The sequence below is a fragment of the Calonectris borealis genome, chromosome 5, assembly GCF_964195595.1.
Source record: "Calonectris borealis chromosome 5, bCalBor7.hap1.2, whole genome shotgun sequence".
Taxonomy (NCBI): domain Eukaryota; kingdom Metazoa; phylum Chordata; class Aves; order Procellariiformes; family Procellariidae; genus Calonectris; species Calonectris borealis.
The window spans coordinates 43146608-43166672 of NC_134316.1; the positions used below are offsets into that span (position 1 = coordinate 43146608).

Sequence of the window (20065 nt, forward strand, 5' to 3'; positions counted from 1 at the left end):
TGAGCTGGGTGGTATTGGTACCACCCTGGCACATAGGCACCTCTGGTGTAAACAGCAGGCTCGGTGCCCTGAGAGGCCTGGGCTTCAACAGCCAACGTACAAAACCTCTGGGGACCCAACGTGGCTGGAAAGCATGGGTGACACCCACGCAGACATGAGGTCCAAGACCAAAGGCCATCTCTAGAGGGGTGAAGTGCTCCTCATTCCTTGTCATCTCCTACCATCGTCACCTCCTGGCACGGCTCATTGCCTTCTCTTTATTTCTCAACCCATCTCTACACTCCAGGCTTTTTGCTTCCATACTGTCTCCCTCCCATTCTCTTAGATGTCACTGCCCTGCCTCCTACCATTTCTTTCCTGGTGGCAGTGATGCCTATTCTCAAGCTCTAGGCTTAGCAATGTTATTGCCCTGTTGAGCAGATACGCCAGAATTCGCACTGACATTCGCTCTTTCCTTTCAGAATGAAATGTTCTCCCTTCTCATCTATTCCTCTGGCTTGTGCCTTTCAAATTTGGCACCTGTCTCCTGTTTCTATCTTTCCCTTATCTTGCTCCTTCTGATGTGCTATTTCCATTACCTGAACAATCACCATCCCCCACAACTTCTTATTTCCCAGCTTTTTCAATCTTTAAGTCCTAAGAAACCTTTCCTAGTTCTGTTCCTATCACTGTCACCAAGCGCTTCATCTCCCCTTACAGCACCCTCTTGAGTTATTCCCAAGAAGCACTTAGGAATACGCAAAGGCTATTCCTCTGCTAACTGTGTTGGAGCAGAATCCAGCCTCTCTCTTTGCTGCTTCTTTAAACTGTTGCTCTTCCTTTTTGAGGCTGCTGGTGAGGGAGAACATCTCCAACCTTCACTGACAGAGACAGAACAGATGCTGTCCTCTCAGCCTCTGGTAGGACATGAAGGGCCATGGGCAGCATGAGGGACCTAGAGCTGCCTCTGCCCTTCTCCGTGCACAGGGGTTTTGTTTTCTGCAGCTACTGACATTTCCTATTCCATGAATGCTAAACATACCCGCATAAAACTGGACAGATGCTCTGAGAGACAGGCAGCAGCAGAAGGCCATGCCTACAATAGTTCACCAGCATCCTCTGAGGCTGCTGCTGCTGCTCGTGTTGCGCCAAGCCTGAGCTGATGTACCCTGCTTTTCAGTGGGACTCGGTAGCTCAGCTTAACGCTACCCCTGCCCACAAAGTGCTTTGGAGCAAATGAGGACAAAAGTCTTGTAAAGGCATCCCAATTTTAATGGGGTGCTACGGACGATGACAAGGAATTTAAGCCCCCAGATTCTCTCTCCTCAGCACTGAGGGGCTTTGTAAATCAAAGGGAGTAGCAACGGAAGAATCTGTTCACAACATTTTGTTATCTTAAATAGGAAAGAGAGGTCCTTAGACACAGTGGTTGACCAGAGGAGCAGAGGAGCTAGGCAAATCACTGGTGGCTCCAAGCACCAAAATATGGCGTGTATGGTCGGAAGAAGAGCAAATACCTCTGGTCCTTAGCAGGAAATACCTAACTATCACGGGGCTCGGCCAGCTTCTTTCCCAAGTTAAACTCGGAAGCCGAAATCTATCCATTGACCTCCGCGACTCACGACTTCTGATGCAGAACAGCCATCTGGGCAGTGCCATCCCAGAGTCAAGTCGATAATTTGGAGAGTTCCCAACATTTTCCCATGGGAAGAAAGCTGGGCCGTTGCTGCTGCTGTATGTCTCTAGAAGGCAGCCTGCCAGCGCTCAGGGCTGTTGTCCAGTGCCAAACAGACTTTTAAAATCATGGCCCTCAGTGACAAACCAAAATGAAAAGGTGCACACACGCATCTGAGCAATCAATGCTCCCACACAGTGACATCGAGCAAGCACTGGAGTGATCTCTGCTGTTTCCCCCGTAACTGTGATAATGAAGAAAAGGGGTTTTAAATGTTGCTGTTGCTAGTGGTACCATTTGCCACTAATAGGAGGGAGGCTCTCTGCCTGTGAGCTTTCCTCTGGCCACCATCACCTTCTTTGCTCCTGACGCAGACAACTGTCATGAGAGATCACAATAGCTATAAATACCTCTGAAAATAATAAAAAAAACCCTCCAACACTGAAAAGAACTTGTTGTCAGGCAAATAATGAGCATAAAAGAGCACTCTAGAAAGATGCTTTCACGTCAGCCTGGTAGAGAAGTGTGTACAGCTGAAGCTGATGACTTCACTTCCGTCACCAAGTACCACCAGTGAGGGAACAGTCCTGTCCTGGTGCCAGGCATGCACCAAACTTCACAAGCTCTGAGCCTCTGGAAAAAAAAGGGTGCAAGTTCCTACCCTGCGGAAGACTGGCAAAAGCATTTCTTCAGCGTATGAGGTGGCAACAGAGTTCAAAAGTGACTCGGCACTATGTACCAGTGCCACATCTAGGTATCAGATATCCCACGTGATAACAATACAGTTCTGGTAGCTTCCTTAATATAACCCTCTTCCACGTGTCTCTTCCACCTTGATGGGCTGTCTTTTTAGACAGTTGCTTCTCATTAGGCTGCTTCTCTCTCCCTTCTCAGAAAGCTAGGTGAAAGCAGTGTGTGTTGCTACCTGAGAAGCAGAAATCCACACCACCAGCACACTCCTCTGGGAACCCACAGCTTTTCATGTCGCTCCCAAGGAGATGGAAAACCAGCTTTGGCCTTGCAAGACTCCATGGGCAAGTACTTGCGAAGATGAGGCACAACAACCCACCACAGCCCTTTACATTTTCAAAGATGTGAAGGCAAAAACCCAACTCTGTCTGCCAGACCGCTTAAATCATCAGGAGATCATGATCATCACTGTTAAAAACTCTCGGCAGATCTTGCAGCATTAGCACAGCTATTTAGAGTTAAGTACTTGAGGCTTGGGTCCACTGGCAGTAGGAGCTAGCTGCTGTGCACGCACCTACACTGAATATCGAGCTCCCTAAAGCAAGTGCATTGCAGAGGCCACGCTTTCCCTTCCCAGGGTGCGAGAGTTGGAGCCTGGGAGAGGTGAGCTTCCCATGGCACTCCTTTCAGTATATATTCTGGCTAGTACAGATGGAATTCAGATAAAGCACGTATGCATCACTCTCATCCTGCTCAGGTGCAGGTTTACCCCATGATACAACAGGAAAAAATCTGAAGAAAAGAAAGGAACAAATCCTGAATTACCAACAAAACAGCCAGTTCTTCAGGAGATTAGCCATGGAGGATAATCATCTGAGTATATCCAGTGCTTTAAACAGTCTTAAATTGCGTGAAATACCAGGCTTAGGCACTTTGACAGGCTTCCTTTGAAATCTATGACAGTAGACTTGAACGCATCCACTACGTTGCTCAGATTTTGGTAGACAGATCCCGCAGCAGCAACGATGAGACACTGTCCTCAGCCCAGAGAAGCTGAATTTCAGAAATGTTGCTTCCTTAGTGATCGCAGGGGCAGAGGGCATTGTCAGGCAGGGTCAGCTCAGGGACCATTTTCATTTAAGCCTTCTGTGAAGCAGTGACTGTCAATGACGACGCATTCACCATCTGTGCAAACACTGATTTTCACCTGCAATACTCTTCAGAAGCAGTGTTTGAATGACTGACTTGAGAAACACATTTGCTTGACTGCCCCTTCTAATTTCCACAGCAATCTGTTCTCTGGAGTCTCAGCTGTACGGCAGCTCGCTTTTAGCTGAGTTTGTAATGAGGGGAGGAATGCGATACGGATACATTATATAGACTGAGCGAGAAATATCTTTATTTGCTGAAGATGTGTGTTATTTCAGGATATTTTCATTTAGTCTGATAAAAATGGCATTTCTATAGAAACAATAGATAAAACAAACAACAAAGAGGAATCCCATGCTAACTGTCAAAAGCCAACATAATGTTTGGCAGATGCATTGCTAGAGATGAGTAAATACTCTGCTGGTTTGGGCTTTTAAAATACACAACCCTTCCCCTCACTTACATGGTTAAATCAATTCACGTTGGGCATGGATGCGTGCTTTTTACTGGTGAGCAAGTAGAGGTTTGATGTAATATATCCCTGCTTCACCTAGTCCCAGGGATGCCCAGCAGCCTTTGCTTGGTGAGGTGTTACTGCCCCAGAGTCCCGGGGTTCTACCCCAAAAGTAGACCACAGCTGCAGAAAAAGCCACCCAAAGCTCTGTGGGTGGATCTCTGAGGATATTCGGACACATACACCGTCTCTGCTCGCCTATCATGTTCTCCCACCAGCAAGAAAGTGGCCATTGCTCACAATCCAGTTTTGCCCTCATGCACACGCATTTCTTTAAGAACATGTGTAGTTGTTTTACTACCACAGAGTCCTGATGTGCTGTACGTGACATCGCTGTGTGTATGTCCCTGCTCTGCTGGCGCAGGGCTCTCTCTTCCAGCTGGATTCCTGCTGACGTTGGTGTTGATGTGCGGTGCAACCACTCCTTGGAGGCATGATATATGACCATTCCTTCTGAGTTCAATGCTTAGTCCCTTGCAGAACTGAACCTTTAGCACAGGTGACAACTTACCACTGAACGTTTTGTCCTACCAGACTCAACTCTTTTTTACAAGTAAGGACTTGTATCTTGGACCTACCCCATGCGATCATATGTTCTCCACTCCCAAGCAGACCTGCACGCTGCTCACCACCCTGCTCTCCAGCTACTCTGTTCCTGACTTCAGTTTCGGTCTTCCGGCAGCAAGCCGCTAGGATTATCTGTCTCCTAGGTCACCTGCTTCTTAGACAACTCATCCTAGTATTTATCATCTCTGCAACACACATAATACCATTGCGTTTACGGATTTACCCTTTCTGATGCCACGAAGGCCACTGCCATATTGTCTTTGTCATTCTGATCCCTTCCCTTTCATAACCCAGTGAGAAAGCATTTGGCTGTGGGCTCTCATGCTTCTCTCTGCTTTGGAAGACCAAAACCATCCTCCAGAAAGTCACGTGAAACTATTTCCTTGTGGCGAGCTAGAAGAAGGGGATGAGGGACATTGTCGGGGCTTGCGATAAGACTGACGACCTTTTAAAATCTCATAAAATAGCTCTCCTTATGTGAGGAATGTTTGAGTTCACCTCCAATGACTCTCAGAGATACTCTAGTGGGAATTTCTTTGCTAGAATAGCTTAGTAGCTCCACGCAAGTGTGTTGGTACTTACAATTTATAGGATAAATATGAAGACGCACAAGCATGACTTATTGATAGAGCATAAGCTATATATAGAGCCCTTAACTGTATTATTAAAACTGAAGGTAAATAATTAATGGAATGAAGAAAAGATACATAAAACTCTAGCAGTTTTGATGGGAAGCATTCCTGTCTTGCAGTAATTAAAATTAAATACATTCTGAGTATATTTTTATATCTTTCTGACAAAAAAGATTATTTGCCCATTTCACATGCATGCAAAGAGAGACCGCGTGTGGCCACAGAACCTGTGCAGCCAGTGTGAGAGAAATCAGGGAGGAAAAATCCTTATGGCTGTCAGGCTTGAACGCCACCCCGCGCTGAGGATAGGATTACTGTCTGTGGGTATTGACCAGTTCTGCCTGGTTGATCCTCAGATTAGTTTCAGATTAGATATAACTCAAATAACGTGAGTTAGTTTTGCTAAGTTCAATGCTGACCATTCACATGAGAAGTACTACAGAAAGGTACAGGCTTACTTCAGCAGAAAGCAAGAGACAAAGTTAACATTTTTTATGATTAGAATCAGAGGACTACCCAAGCAAAGCAAAATTCAGCTAGCCATTGGTTATGTCTCCATAGGCACCTTTCCTGGGTTTAAGAGGAAAAGATGATGGGCGGACGACCCTGAAGAACCATAACTCAAACAGGCCCTTTCATGATTCAGGCCACCTAGTTTACTAATTGATTCAGTTAAAGACACATAGGGTCAAATATCCTATAACACCTTTAGGGTATCTTTTTTCACTGGATGAATAGTCATTCATTTACATCATTTCCACACTAACAACATTAGTAAGGTCAAAGTGACCTTTCAACTAGTTATTAAATTCCCTGGAGTCAGAACAGCTCAACCTCATAAGTGGTTGTCAGTCAGTCTAAATGGTCCCAAGACTTAACCTAAACAGGTTCCAATGCAACCAGTGCCATGGCTTCCCTGCCTTATTGTCCAGGTAAAAGAACCCAAATGTCTTTATCGGGGTCCACGGAAAATCGTTCCTAAGTTCAGCACCAGCAAAACCTTGGCGCACGAGAGGTCTTCTTCTTGCACCAGTGCATCTGCCAAACCCTTTGTAAAATCAATGGTGCTTTATTGTCTGGTCTGAAGATGAATGATGTAATAAACTAAAATCCTAGTTCCACCTTTTGCCTCAAGCAGAGGCATAATCCATTGATTTCAATAGACTTTGGAGCGGTCCTACACAATCAACAGACTCCCAGAGCCACCAGCAATGTCGGGCGGTTCCACAGAGAAAGGAGTAGAAACTGCTGCTCTTGAGGTTTTTTAACTGCAAGAAACTTAAACAATTATTTCAACGTGTTTCTTGCATCCCAAACCAGCAGAAACTGGGAATGACAAAATTAAGTGGCAGATGGCGGTGGTGGTAGGATTTCAGCGAAATGGAGAATTGGACATCATATTTCTCAGCAGTCACTGCTGTTCCTGAACTAGCTTTGACTTTGATTCCAGTTCCTTCAGTGAGTGCAAAGCAGAGCTCCACCAGCTGATGAACTGCAGTCTGGCAGGGCAGCATCAGAGAAACACTCCAAAAACTCTCGAGGCTCTCTTCTGAGAATCTCCAAATGTAATTAAGAGCAGCTCTATTTATTCCTCCTGCTAGGGGCACCTATAAGCACCAGATGTAATAATAGTAGCTGCTCAAACACCTGTGCCAGAATCAGGTGGTAGAAAAATGTCCGCTCATAAGGTTAGAATCGGGGTCGCTCTTGGCTACTCAGTTGGTCTAATGGGGCAACTTCAAGTGACTTTGGTCGTTCTTACTTCAAGTGACCTAAAATAGTGCAGTCAACTCCACGGTCTCAGGAACATGGTTGCTCATCAGAAGATGCACAGGTGAGGGAGACATTTTCTGCCCAGCATTTTAACTGAGAGTTTCTATTTTTTATGCGTTCATCATGGCCCTGGTTCCCTGACACTGTGGTTAAGACTGACTGCCTGTTGACAGGATGAAGGTTTGTATTAATTTCTATAGATTTAAGTGCTTTCAATGCTCATAACAAATAAAACTTGTTTCTGGCTGTGATTTTGCACTAGCATCATAGCTTTCTGAAGCGATAAAAAGAACAGTGAAATTGAGTAGACGAGAATGTGCTGCATTTCTTACAGCATTAGGGCACCTGTGGGGAGTCCTTCCCAACCAGCGAGCCCAGAATTCACAGAATCATAGAATAGTTTGGGTTGGAAGGGACCTTTAAAGGTCATTTAGTCCAACCTCCCTGCCGTGGGCAGGGACATCTTTAACTACATCAGGTTGCTCAGAGCCCTGTCCATCTCCCAGGTAAAAAGGCTGAAAGGCAACCAAGCACTAAAACTAATGACCAGTATTAAAATCAATGCTTCTGCAAGTTATGACAGCTTTCCAGCACTTTTAAATAAAGCTTGGCATATATAATAAATGAATAATCAGACATGAATAATAAATTACACCTATGTTTATACAGCTTTATGTATCTGCTCTCCTGAAATGACTCCAGTCTCGGACACTTCAACACCCTTTAATAATGAAAAGGCACAAATCATACATTTACATAAACGTATTTCTATATGTGCAGGCACACGCTGCTGGATGCAGGTGCCCTGTATTTAGATCCAACGAAAACGCCTGGGAGAACCTGCACTTGGACTGCACAAGCCAAGCGCGAACTTGGGGAGGCAGTTCAGCGGCGAGACTTTCTTACACGAGCACCCAGCGCCAGCAGCAGCGGGCAGCCTGCCCACAGCTTCTCCCCGGCCAGCAGGGGAGCCGGCACGGGACCTGCCTCAGAGTCACCGCGGGACCGTGCCTGCTGTGCCGCTCCACGCACGCACCCCGCAGGGAAACCGCCGGGGAACGGCGGGTGAAACCCCTGAGGAAAGGGAAAATGGCGCCGCCCCGCCCCCGCCGGCAGAGAGGTGGTGGCGAGCGCGGGCGGAAGTGACGCCTTACCGGGCGGAAGTACCTGCCGCAGGGCAGAGCGGAAGTGCTGGTGGTGGGCGGTGCGGGCCGAGCGCGGGTGAGTCGCGGCCCGGGCTGTGGGGGCAGCGGGGCCCTCCCCCCCTTGGAGCGTGGGACCCCCGGCACGGCGGCGGCGGCAGTAGCAGCAGGCCGGGCCTCGCTTGGGGCAGCCAGCGGGGCCCCGGGGCTTCGCCTTTACTACAGCATAAAGAGGAGCGCGGCTACAGGCGCCGTGCGGCCTCCGGAGCAGCGGCCGTGCCCCCCGGGCGCTCTCTGTTGCCGAGCCCTGCTTCGCCGGGTCCCTTCCCCGAGCAGTTCCCTGTCAGGGAGAGGCCTCGCCAGGCCTCCGGGCCTAGCCTACGTCTGCGTGTTTAAGCCTTCGATTCAGACTCGTTTAGGGAAAGCCCGTGAGGGCTGTGAACGCGGTGGGAGCGTCGGGACGCATCAGCTCTTTAGTTTGTTAATAGCAGCTTGTTGCTTTTAATTTTATTTTGTGCCATGCTGGTGTTTCTTTATTGCAGAGACTCTTCAGGCAAGCTGGGGAAGCAGCGTTTCTGGAGGCAAGGCGCTATATGCGTGCACATGGTACGTGCCTGACAGGCAGAGTAACAGTCACTGAGTCTTACGTGGCCAGCGTGAGATGTGGAGCCTCTTTGAGGAGACATCCTTGCGGCTTTTGACTGGGGTTTTCCTCCTGGGAGGAGGGTCTTTGCAGGTATCTGCCTTCTGTATAGCAGATAAAAGTTGCTGCCTGTCTTGTCAAGCCTAGATGGTTTAGACTGTCCTTCGTTACAGTATTGTGTGCAGAAAGCATTTTTGTGACAGCAGAGCATGCACATCACCATTTTGCAAAGTAGGTAAGAATCTTGAGTGAAGCTTTCATTGACTGCTAATCTAGAGCGGAGAAATTGTACCTTTCCATTGAATCTGAGCTGCCTTGGAGAGGCTGAGATGTGACTCTCTGCTTTGCCTTTTAATTCCTTGCCTCAACCAACAAGGTCTGAAGAAATACGTTAATTTGAGGCACTGATTGTGACACCAAGATCTTGTATTCTTCTTTGACCCAAATCTGATAACTTTAGCAGAAGAATGCAATGTTGTGGATTTGAGGATGGGGAAAAAAAATGACAGGGTTCAGAAATCAGTAGGAGTCAGAGATGATTCTCTTTGAGTTCTGATTTCTTTTACATGTACTTGCTACCTTTTCTCTTTTAACTGTGTCTAGTTCATGGCTGTTGTTGTGATGTAAGTGTCTCCCTGGGGCTGTAGGGCTCTGCTGCTGCGGAAGAAAAATGCACTGTAAATGCAGATGAACTAGAATAAAATAAAAATCATAACGATATTGGATTATATCAAGTAATTAAATTTTTTTGTAGCCTGATGGCGCATGTGAAAACCTTGGACAGGAGTGGAGTGGTACTTTGCTCAAACAAATGTTGTGTCTGATTCTTATGTTGTTTTATGTCTGTTGAGCGTAGTGGCAGACGTTGGTAATATATGCCTCAGAGCTTAAATGCTGCTTCTGGAAAGAATTGGAAGAGTATTGTAGACCTCAGTTTCTCTGTAAAGTAAATGCAATTCTCTGTGATACACTGGTGCTGCATTAATTGGTGATTAGGGTCCCTTACTGTCCTATCTGGCCATCCTTCTCAGGCTTACGCTTGAGCTGAAGTTGGTTAATCCAAAACTGTATCTTGGCACTTGAAGCAGTCTGTGGCTTTATTGCCTTCTGTGCTTTTGCATCTTCTTTTAGTCTGACTTAGACCAGTGGTCTCCCAGCTGCATTTGTAAAACTTCCTGCAGCACTCACGGGCTTTTCAAACAGTATCCATGGAAAGTCCAGAGCATCATAGAAAACTATTTATTGAGACTTTTAATGCAGACAGAGGATACAACAGCAGATGTGAATACACTATAATCACTATGTTCTGGTGTATATAGGTGCTCATGGTCCTTTGACAGCATTTCTGATCCCTTACATGCGTTCCTAGGACAATATCCTCAGCAGGTTGCGTGTGTTGGCTAGATGGCGGTCCCTCTAGGCAAACAGTTTGTGTGTGGTTAGCTTTTAAGTAGCCAGTTGTAAGATTGGAGATAACTAGACCATAGGATTCTGGGGTTAGTGCTGATCATCAGTAGTGTGTCATTTTTCTTGCATGTTTTCATGGAGCTCTGGTGGATAAGAATTACTCCTTATGATGGCCAGGTGAGCGTTGCTAATGTGCTTAGATGGCTTCCGGGGGCATGGAAAAGGTACCATTAGAAAGCAAATTTTTTTCACTAAATTCTGTCTGTCTGCAAGTCCCATACGTATTTAAGCAATTTCTATCTCGTTGGACTGCAGAAGGACCAAGTCAAAGGCCTTGGTTGTATTAAATTTCTAGGCCCACTTAGAACATGGAAAGAACACATTTAAAGATTTTATCTATTTTTGCAGCAAACTAATGCCCACCTCTCTATTACCATCTTGTAGCTCTTTACATTTGGGTGGCCTCTATATCCATATGGAGGAAGGAGTGACTTTGAGGAAATGGTTCCTGGAACATCTAACCTCTTCAGACAATGACTGCATAGTTGGCTTCTTGTGCCTGACAAGTCCTGAGACAAATGAAGGCAGTTTCAAGGCCCGCTACATTTTTTGATTAACTTTTTTAATACGCAGAGACTTTGACAAGTGTGTGTACATGCCTGCGCGGAAGAAGCTTATTGCAGAAAGATTAACAGCCCACTTTGCTTGTAACTGGGTGTTTTGTGCTTGTTAATCCTAGCATCATCCTCATTCGGGCTTTGAAGCCTGCGATGATAGGGCATGAAACACTTAGCTTCTGATGCGTGTGGTGCTACTTATGCATATCAAAGAGGGACCTATCAACTGAAGTATGACTATTGGAGCCCCTGTTGTGGCAGAAAGCTCCGTAAATAAACAGCAAATAGGTGTGCTTATGGTAGGAGTGCACAAAAAAAGGAGCTGTCTGCAGAAGTTGCAATTTTTGCTGTGCAGTTGCAAGAGAACTGGGCTGAAAGGGAGTGTTTCTTTCTTCGTTCTTGGCATCAGTCAGAACCGCAATGATATCCCAGGTGTTTTTGTGTTAAGTCCTTCTCCGACAGTAGCAAGACGCTGTAGCAGGGGGTTCCCTTCCCTTCCTACCCTGAAGTAGCCTTTGCTAGCGGCCGTGTTCCACAGATGTCCTTGACAGCCTTGGTAGAGAACTTGGGCATTTTCCCTGTGTGTTGGGGGAGGGTTTTATTGTGCAGAGGGTACAGGGAAGTTCGCCTTGCTGCTGCTTGTGCCATATGTAGGCTTGGTGTAAATGGCAGTTGTTGTTCAGGGACTCTTGAGCTGACAGCTTTCATTAAGGTCAGTGTTTTGAGGTGTCTGAAATCGAGCAACTAACTTGTGATGTTGGCATCGGATGAAGAGGTCTGGTTCCACAGTCATGAAGTGCTGAAGTAAATGGAGTCCGTGGAAACCTTGAAACCTCTGAAAATCTGCTTTCTTTCGGTACACAAAACACTTAAGTCTGAATGGTTTTAGTTCAGCTTTTGCACAAAATGAGGGGCAGGAAAAAGAATTTCAGCGAGTCTTACATGGTTGGTGGTTTTACACTAAGGCCTTGCTTTTAAAAAAAACCAACAACCAAATGTAAAATTCCCTGGATCTCTTTGTGATCTTGGAACCAGCAGCATCACATCTAGCCAACCTTGGTCAAGAATGAGATCCCTGAAAATAGTATAAATATTCCAAGTGTAGGTCATAAGTAGTGCATGGAGTAATTCTTGTATCTGTTAGCATCCTTCTCACAAGGTATCTCTCCACATATTTTACAATAAAGTATGATAATAGCATAAGACAAAACATTGGCTTCAGGGCAGTGGCTGTGCCTGCACAATGATTGAACTTTGTTTTGGTCTGAGATCAAGACAGAGATTCACTTCCAAGCTTTGCATTTTCTCATGCGTACAGCCTATCCATATGGCAGATAACTGTAGTTTTAAAAATCCATATCAACTTTCCTTTCCAACTTCACAATAAATCATCATTGAGTCCTGATGGGCTTTTAAAAGTGGAAGAGATCAAATATGTACAAAATATTTCAACATACCAAGTGTGGGAGGGTGTCAAGTCTGTAGCGTTAGTGCTGATCAGTGATTGAATTAGTGTGAAATGTATTTGCAAACACTTTACTTGCTGGCTGTGAGAAATGGATTGATGGTCCCAGGCTCAGGGAATAAGAGGTGGGGAGTAATAGTCACAAATATTTTCATGCACAGTGGATGGGAGGTGGAATAGTTGCTTCCTGGTAAGTTCTCATACGCACAGGAGTAAAAGTCTTTATAAATACCACCCTTGGCTTTCAACCTAAAACTGGCCTGGGCAGTAAATGAAAATGCTTGGAAATAGTACGACTTCTGCCAGTAAGAGGGCAGTGAGAGAGAACTAAAGCAGGAGGACTAGCTAGGGAAGAAAAACTTTTTTCGCTTGGGAAATTTGAGTGATAAGGGGAGCAAACAGTGAGGGTGAGTGCATTGTCCAAATCTACATGGACAGGCTCTTGCATCCTGACAGGGATGCTAACGCTAGGATCCCGAGAAGACTGTGTGCTGGAGTGGGGAGGTTTGCGTGATACTGTGCCTCTGATGTTCTTGGTTGGTGATGATAATGGAGTAAGTCAAATCTGTTGTCTTGGACCAGGTGCTTCTGTGGCTTTGCAAATCCAAGGCCGTGTTGTTGGCATTCTGGCAGTGATGCACTTGTTGGCTGGCTTTTTGCTGGATGAATGCCATTCTGCTCCCAGCTGGCTGGTAGACCAGGTGTTGACTTGTCTAGTAGCATGTTGTTCGGCGATGAAGAACAAGGTAAACAGTTTGTCTGGGACTCTGGTACAACTAGTTGTGTCCTGGGGTGATCCTGAAATAGGGTGGCTGCAGTATGTATAGGAACAGTAGAGTGAGACAAAAATCAGTCGTTTTCCTTTGCTGTCCCCATCTTATCCCCAGGAAATCCAGTTCTGTAACCAGTTTTCCATGTTTTCAGTAGGTTCCATGTGAACAGCACGCAGGGCTGGGCTGCAAGAGCAAGAAGGCAAGATGTTGTCGAGGCCAAAGCCTGGGGAGTCCGAGGCAGACCTGCTGCACTTTCAAAACCAGTTCCTGGCAGCCAGAGCTTCACCTGCCGTGAAGATTGTGAAGAAAGGAGACAAGAGGAAGGGGGAGGAAGGGAGCACAGATGCTAAGAGACTCTCGCTACAGGACAGCAAGGATGTAGTCATGTTGGATGGTAATTTCCCTTGTGGGCTTCTTTGAATTACTAGGATTCTCTGTTCCTTTCAGTGTTCCTCAGCGCTTGTCTTTTCACCTCCCTCTCAACCCAGTGTTGCTTTTGCCTTGCATGTGTGTCCTCCTTGCAGTATTGTTTGTTCTTAGCCTTGTTGGAAAATGCACTTGTCCAATGTTACTAGCGTTCAGTAGAACTACCTTTCTAACTCGTAGCCTTTGTCTACGTTTATCAGCTGCCTGTGGTACCTTGCCAGCCTCAATGCAAGAGGTATTTTCTGTGATTTGTACCCATTGGACACTCGCTGCTTATTTTGCCATCTGTCCAGACCCTGTTGTCAGTGTCTTTGAGATTTAGCTCTGCTAACAGCTCCAGCTTTCAGCCAGCAGGTCTGGCTTGATAAGCCTCCTTCCCGTGGTTTTGTTTTCCTCCATCAGTAGTAACTGTAACACTGTTGTCTTGTGCTTAATAGTCTCAGAAGCTCAAGATGCTTTCTTAAAAGCAACAACTCAAATCTTGCAGTGCTTAGTTCCAGGTGAGGAAATATGATTACACTTTATAGATAGTGAAAAGGAGGCCTTGACTTGCTCATGATCATACAAATCATTCACTGTTAGAGCTGGCAGTGGAAATGTGCTTTCCTATGCCTGAACAGAACCTGCAAGGACACTATTTGTTTCTGTACAGCCTTGCTTCTTCCCTTAATACTTGCAGTCAGGCCTCAGTACCCTTTCCTGCTTATGCAGCTCTTTGAAAAGATCTGGTGCTAATACATAATAAAATTCTTGAGCATGTTTCTTTCCACTACCCAGTGCAAGTCAGACACAAAGGACTCTTGTCTTATTGCTTCCTCATCATCTTTGTTTCTCATCAGAGCAATAATAGGTGCTATTAGGGAGCCTTGGTCTGGTACCTATTCCACAGTAGTTATATATGAGTAACTTGACTGCTTTTTTTTCTTATTATTTCCCCTCTCTAGATTTTCCTGATATTCTCCCAGCTCTAACTCCAGCTCCTCCAAAAAAGTCCAAGATCAAAAGTGCCTGTGTCCACTTCGAGGATGAAGATCCAGAGGAAAGACTGGAAAGTCATGATCAACACATTACAGCAGTCTTCAGCAAAATTATTGTATGTCTGGTTTTTATGTGACGGTCTAGTGTTTTTTTGAATGCTGTGAACTAAGCAGTGGCCAGGGATGAAGGGTTCTGTTGCTGCTTTTTATTTCTACAATGTAATGAAGCAGTCGTAGCACAGTAGACCAGTGTCCTGGAGCACCATGAAAGCAAAAGCTCTTTGGGTGTATTTTTGCTGTCAGTTAAATACGGGTTTGAATCTGCTCTCCCGTCCAGACCTGCCTACAGGTCACACTGCTTGCATGCAGGCATGTGCTCTAGTGTGGATTGGGATGAGTTTCTGGACTCTCTAAGGGGGAAGTTCTCATTGCTCTGCCCTGGCCCAGGTTATCCTTTAGCTGATTCTTTGAGTAGGTGTGTGGAGTTTGGCAGCCCAGCCTTTTGGAAAATAGCCTCGCTTTGGCTCTAAATAAGCACAAGGTATTCTAAGCCTGAGAGCGATGCAGCAGAAAGCTTGCGAGCTGCAGAGCTGAGAGATTTTGAGTCCACTCTTAGGTAAATGATATAAACATGTCTGGCTGTTGCGATGGTTTCTGCAGGGTTTGATTTCTTTGCTGCAGGAACGAGACACGAGTGCAGTAGCAGTGACCATGCCCGTGCCCTCAGGAGACCCATTTCCAAGGACATTTCACCGCTCTGAGATAAAAAGTGAGGTAAGGTTGGGAGCAGCTGTTTTATGCTACCTTCATTAACAATTAAAACTACCCCACAACAAAGCCTAATGCTTGGTGGGTGGTAGGGCTCAAAATAAGTGACTTGGCATGCTGGAGATCATAAGCTAGCTCAACATATCTCTGGCATTGCCACCTTAGTGTAGGAGAGAGCTCTTCTACCAAGCTGCCATTAAGTAGGTACTCCATACCCTGCAGTTAAATAACATTGGAATCCTTCTGGTTTAGGAGAAAGGCGATCCCCTTCAGCTAACTTTAGTGAGGTGGATCAAATCTGCGCTGCTGTAATAGAATTGATCCTGTTCTGCTTGTTTTTCTCTAAGGAACAATCTCTTAATTTGTCTACGAGGTTTGGTTAAGTCCGTACTTACTGAAGTTGCACCTGATTTCTCCTGGCATGACATTTGAGTATGGTTGCACAGATTATCTTCTGCAGCTTTTTGGATTTTGACATAATTTTTCATCTGAGGCTGTAAGACTGGACGCCATGGCTGCTGTCATCAGTTGTTGCTGTAGTAGCAAGAGCTGCTAGCTGAGTGGGAGTCAGATACTGGGAATTGATATGCGATTGATAGCTGTGGTTGCTTTGAAGAGGTAGCTTATTTTGAAGGGCAGCTTTTTTGAAAGGAAGGAGTAATCCTGTTTAAACTACCAGTTCTGTTTACCTGATGCAGGAGTGCACAAAGCAGCTACCAAACGTTCAGACTGCCTTTTAAGTTTCTTGTCTGGACTGGGGACTTGCAAGAGGTTTTTTTCTTATTCTGCTTTGGATTTCCTGTACATCCTGTGTAAGGCTGTTCAGAGCCATGCCCCTCCATCGCCTAGGCAAGCAGCACAGTAATTTAGCCAGGATTATTTTAGCACCACTTGCCCACTTCTTACTGTGTAAATCTCTTCACCCTGCTGCTCTCTAATCACCTTATAAGAAGCCTGTTCCAGGCATGTGGTGAGCACAGTGCATACAGCCCCATTTATCCTCAGAAATTCAAAGTATTCAGCTATGCAGAGTTTCCAAACAGCAGGAAAGCTGGAACTGTTGGTGTTTGGTGATATTTTAGGTGTACTTGCCTGGCTTGAATTCACTTGTAATTAATCATCTTCCTTCTCTAGGTAGCAAAAACATTCATGTTTTTGTCTCTCTGTCCTAACATTAAACTGTTAAAAAAAGGAATAGCACACGCACGGAAAAGGGCAGGTGGCTGCCAGCAGCTTCTCTGTGTCACATCCCAAAGTCTGATTTGAGGGTGTCTTTAGGATGAGATCTATAAATTTGTTAGTGGCAGGTGTGCGGGGGAGTCTGGAGAGGAAAGTGGTGACACATGGCTTCCCTGTTTGCAGGTGAAGGTGGGATCTGGAAGAAAAAGCATCTTTGCACAGAAGATGGCAGCAAGAAGAGCTGCTGAAAAGGCAGCAACAGCTCCCTCTGCTGCTGAGTGCGTGCAAATAAGATCAGCTGCTCCGGCTGACCCGGATCCTGAGGGATCAGCAGAAGAGGTACCTCTCCCCAGCATCAGGGATGGTAAGTGGAGAAGGTTCTGCTTATCCAGCCTACCGTATTTGCATAGCCTTAGTAACCATAACATCAGTGCACCTTATTTTTAAATTAGGGTAGCACTGTTGTCCTCTGTTTAGGAATCTCAAGGTCACTTGGAATGTCTGTGGCGTGACAAGGATTTGAAATGGTCTGAGACCCAAATTAACATTCTAAAAATTGGGTTAGCTTTCTCACTGATTTCCTTTTTGCTTCACACAGGGCCAAATAGATTTACTTTTCAAGGTTCTTGTCCTCCTTTTCCTCTCTATTTGTTATACATAAAGTTTTTCTTGTTTCATCGTTGATTTCCACAATTTTAGGAAGAGGTTCTTGTGTCTGATGAAGGTGTTTGGGACCACTGTGATACGGGTTCTCACTCCTACCTAGAAGCTGAAAGCTCAGTCTTCCGTCACCAGATCCGCTGCCGTGAAACTGTGGCTTTGCTCCATAAGGAATGCTGTGAGGCAGTGCTGATGAGTCAGTGCCACCTCCAGCAGTTACTTGTCTGACAGCAGTGTGACAAGGAAAGATGAAACCAATTCAACTTCTACCAGCATCTCCAGGCTTTTTTTTTTTTTTTTTGTCTTGGGCAGTCCTATTTGCTTAGGACCACCATGTGTCTGGTGGTCCTGACACCCTCTTTTTCACATTGAAATAGAGGCCAGATGTCATTTGAGGGTTATTGCCATTTGGCTAAGGTTTCTGTCTGCCCTGACCACTGTCAGAGAATTGGTAAGACGTGCTGTGCTGTGCGTGCACAAATCCACCATCCAGGTCAATGTACTGTGCTTACTGTATATCCTGTTGCAATTGTGCCTGTGTACTTCTGTCTGAGAAATCTCAAAGGCAAATACAGCAGCTCTATAGCTGTGATCCTCTTGAAGTAGAACACTTCAAAAATGTAGTAGCGCAACAGAAAATGGCTTGGCCTCCTCAGCAGGATTGTTGTGGTAGGATCACTGGAAGCAAGAGAAGAGGGGGAGCTCCATTTCTTGTGGTAACGACGTGTTAGTGCCTGGTAACCCTCAGCTTAGTTGCTGACGGTGGGAAGCTTACTGAATCTTTTACCAGGTCACTCTGTCTTCTCATCTCTTTCTGCTCGATATGCAAGAGAACTGCTGTGGAAGTGACATCAAACCTTACTAATGTTACGATGAGTGTCATTACTGCTGTTTGAACAGGGGTTTGATGCTTTCAGCGTTGGCTGGTTTAGGGTCATAGGACTTCCATATAGTCGCTATATGGAGCATATGAACAAAACATAAGGAATAAAGCCACTAAGTCAGGTCCTTGTATAGTGGGCTACAGGACAGCTGGAGGGTCTCACTCTGACTAAAGGAGCGTGTTACCCTGCTGCTGGAGTTAAACGAAATGGGCCTTTAAAAAGGATTTAGATCAGGTGATAAAGGAGATGTGATTTTGTTCAGGATAGGAAAAATGCACCCCTGCTGGAACTTCTGATATGTTTAACCCTTAAAGGTGAATACAGGACATTGTTAGAAGCAAACATGCCTGTCTTGAGAATGGATCCTGTATCACTCTGGAAACTGGTTTACCTAATAATTTTGATTCTCTGTCTCACTCAACAGATATTTACTAGATCATGTTCAGCTGACATACAAATGTGGGTTCAGGTGCTTGTGGGCAGAGAAAGAATCTAGTATTCACTAACTTGGAAGAATGCTCTGAATCATCAATTTTGAATTATGCTCCAGTTTACCTTTTCTTACTGTTGCTTTGCATTAAAGAAAAATTCCTTTCCCACCATTCCTCCCCAAACTCCTAAAGAAACAAGGTGGAAATGACATTTTGTTGTGACACGGGATGAAAGGCCAACTGTTTTAGTTTTGTTTGAAGCTAAACTAAACTTCTTTACTCCTATTTTAACTTGGCTACCAAAGTAAAAAAAAAAAAAAAAGAAATTATGCAAGCCTGGTAATGACAAAATTGAAATGCTGACAAAATTCATAATGCTGTAGACACTTAAATCACTAACTGCTTTCTCTGCTGGATCTTATAGATAAAGCTGGTGACTTTTTGACCTCTCAGCGGCCTTGTCTCATAACGGGAGAGGGTCTTGGAAGCCAAAAGAGTGAGCAGGAAGCTCAAGCTATTCACAAAGAGAACTTGGAGAAGCTGCGGTCCATGTCTGAGGAAGAGATCCTACAGGAGCAGGAAAAGCTTCTGGCTCAGCTGGGTATGTGCTTCTCAGGGTGAATTCTAGAGACATGGAAGTTTACTTGAATGTGGAGGTGTCCTGAAGTCTTGCCAAATTCACAGATCAAAGGTGGGAGCTTGGGATTCCTGCTCATTGCATATGTGGATAATCTAGCTTCCATGTCACGTCAGTAGCTTACGAGTAAGAATTAAGTGTGAAGGAATTAAAGAGCGCTTATTCCTCAGTGAGAGGGGGCTTAGCTTAAGTCTGTCTTGTCTCCCCTTTGCTGTGGGATAAGATGGTCCATGCACTGTTACTTTGCACACCTGGTTACATATACATGTATTGAGCTCCTAAAATGTAATTCTCTGAAGCAGATAAGAAAGCAAAGCTGTTCTTGGGATGGCCGTAGCAATGCTGAGGTGAGAGAGAGCCCTTGGTCTTCCCCTCCAAAATACCTGAGACTTGGGGCAGAACTGTCGGTGCCCAGATAGGGCAAACGTGTGGGCATGTGGGAGATTTCAATTCAAATCCGTACTTGGTAGAGCAGAAAAACTTACAACTAGTCTTGAACTTCTTGAAAAAGTGTTTTAATTATCTGGCTGTTGGGTGCAGGCGTTCTGGCAGGGGTCTGGTCTCTGGTTTGGAGCCCTGTCCACAGTGGTGCTCTGGGAATGCCTGTCACTGACAGGTGATGACAAGATGGGGGAGAACACCGAGTGTGGTATGTTTGATAAGACTTTGTGTGACGTGGGGCACTGTAAAACTTGTTGGCGTTCGTTTCAATGCTTTTGTATGCTCAAGAACGTACAGATGTAGGTTGCAGACAAGGGTTTTTGAAATTCTCATAATTTCAGATTCTCTAGCATCAAATTTAGGTGCGAGTGGCATTTTAGATGCATGAGTCTCTCGTGTGTTTAGCTTAAAGATCATATTAATGATCTTGACTTCATTGCAAGCAGCATGGGTATAACTGGAAAGGTGGCAAAGGAACTGTTCAAAATAATTGCAGATAGAATGTTTAGTTACATCCTTCATTTAGAGAGCTGAGCTCTCCAAACTACCTGAGGTGAAAAAAATTTTTTTTTTTTTTAACTTCACTGCTTATAACAATGGCATGTGTATGAAAAATACCTTATTTATGTACTTTAT

General features: G+C 45.2%; 1 protein-coding gene across 14 annotated transcripts in view; it reads left to right on the plus strand.

The window, feature by feature from the left end:
- Window positions 1-8138: 8138 nt before the first annotated feature.
- The window catches only part of RPAP1 (RNA polymerase II associated protein 1), a 154980-nt gene continuing 143053 nt past the window's right edge, over window positions 8139-20065 (plus strand). For 4 of the 14 annotated variants that reach the window (XM_075152134.1, XM_075152132.1, XM_075152131.1 and 1 more), the window contains exons 1-6: window positions 8248-8857; window positions 13178-13420; window positions 14397-14545; window positions 15111-15203; window positions 16560-16740; window positions 18776-18952. In XM_075152134.1, coding sequence (XP_075008235.1) covers window positions 13231-13420; window positions 14397-14545; window positions 15111-15203; window positions 16560-16740; window positions 18776-18952 — 790 coding nt within the window. In that variant the 5' untranslated portion in view covers window positions 8248-8857; window positions 13178-13230. Of the gene's footprint in view, window positions 8201-8245; window positions 8858-10615; window positions 11645-13177; window positions 13421-14396; window positions 14546-15110; window positions 15204-16559; window positions 16741-18775; window positions 18953-20065 lie in introns of those variants that run through there. The other 10 variants (XM_075152130.1, XM_075152121.1, XM_075152129.1 and 7 more) reach the window with 8 other exon arrangements.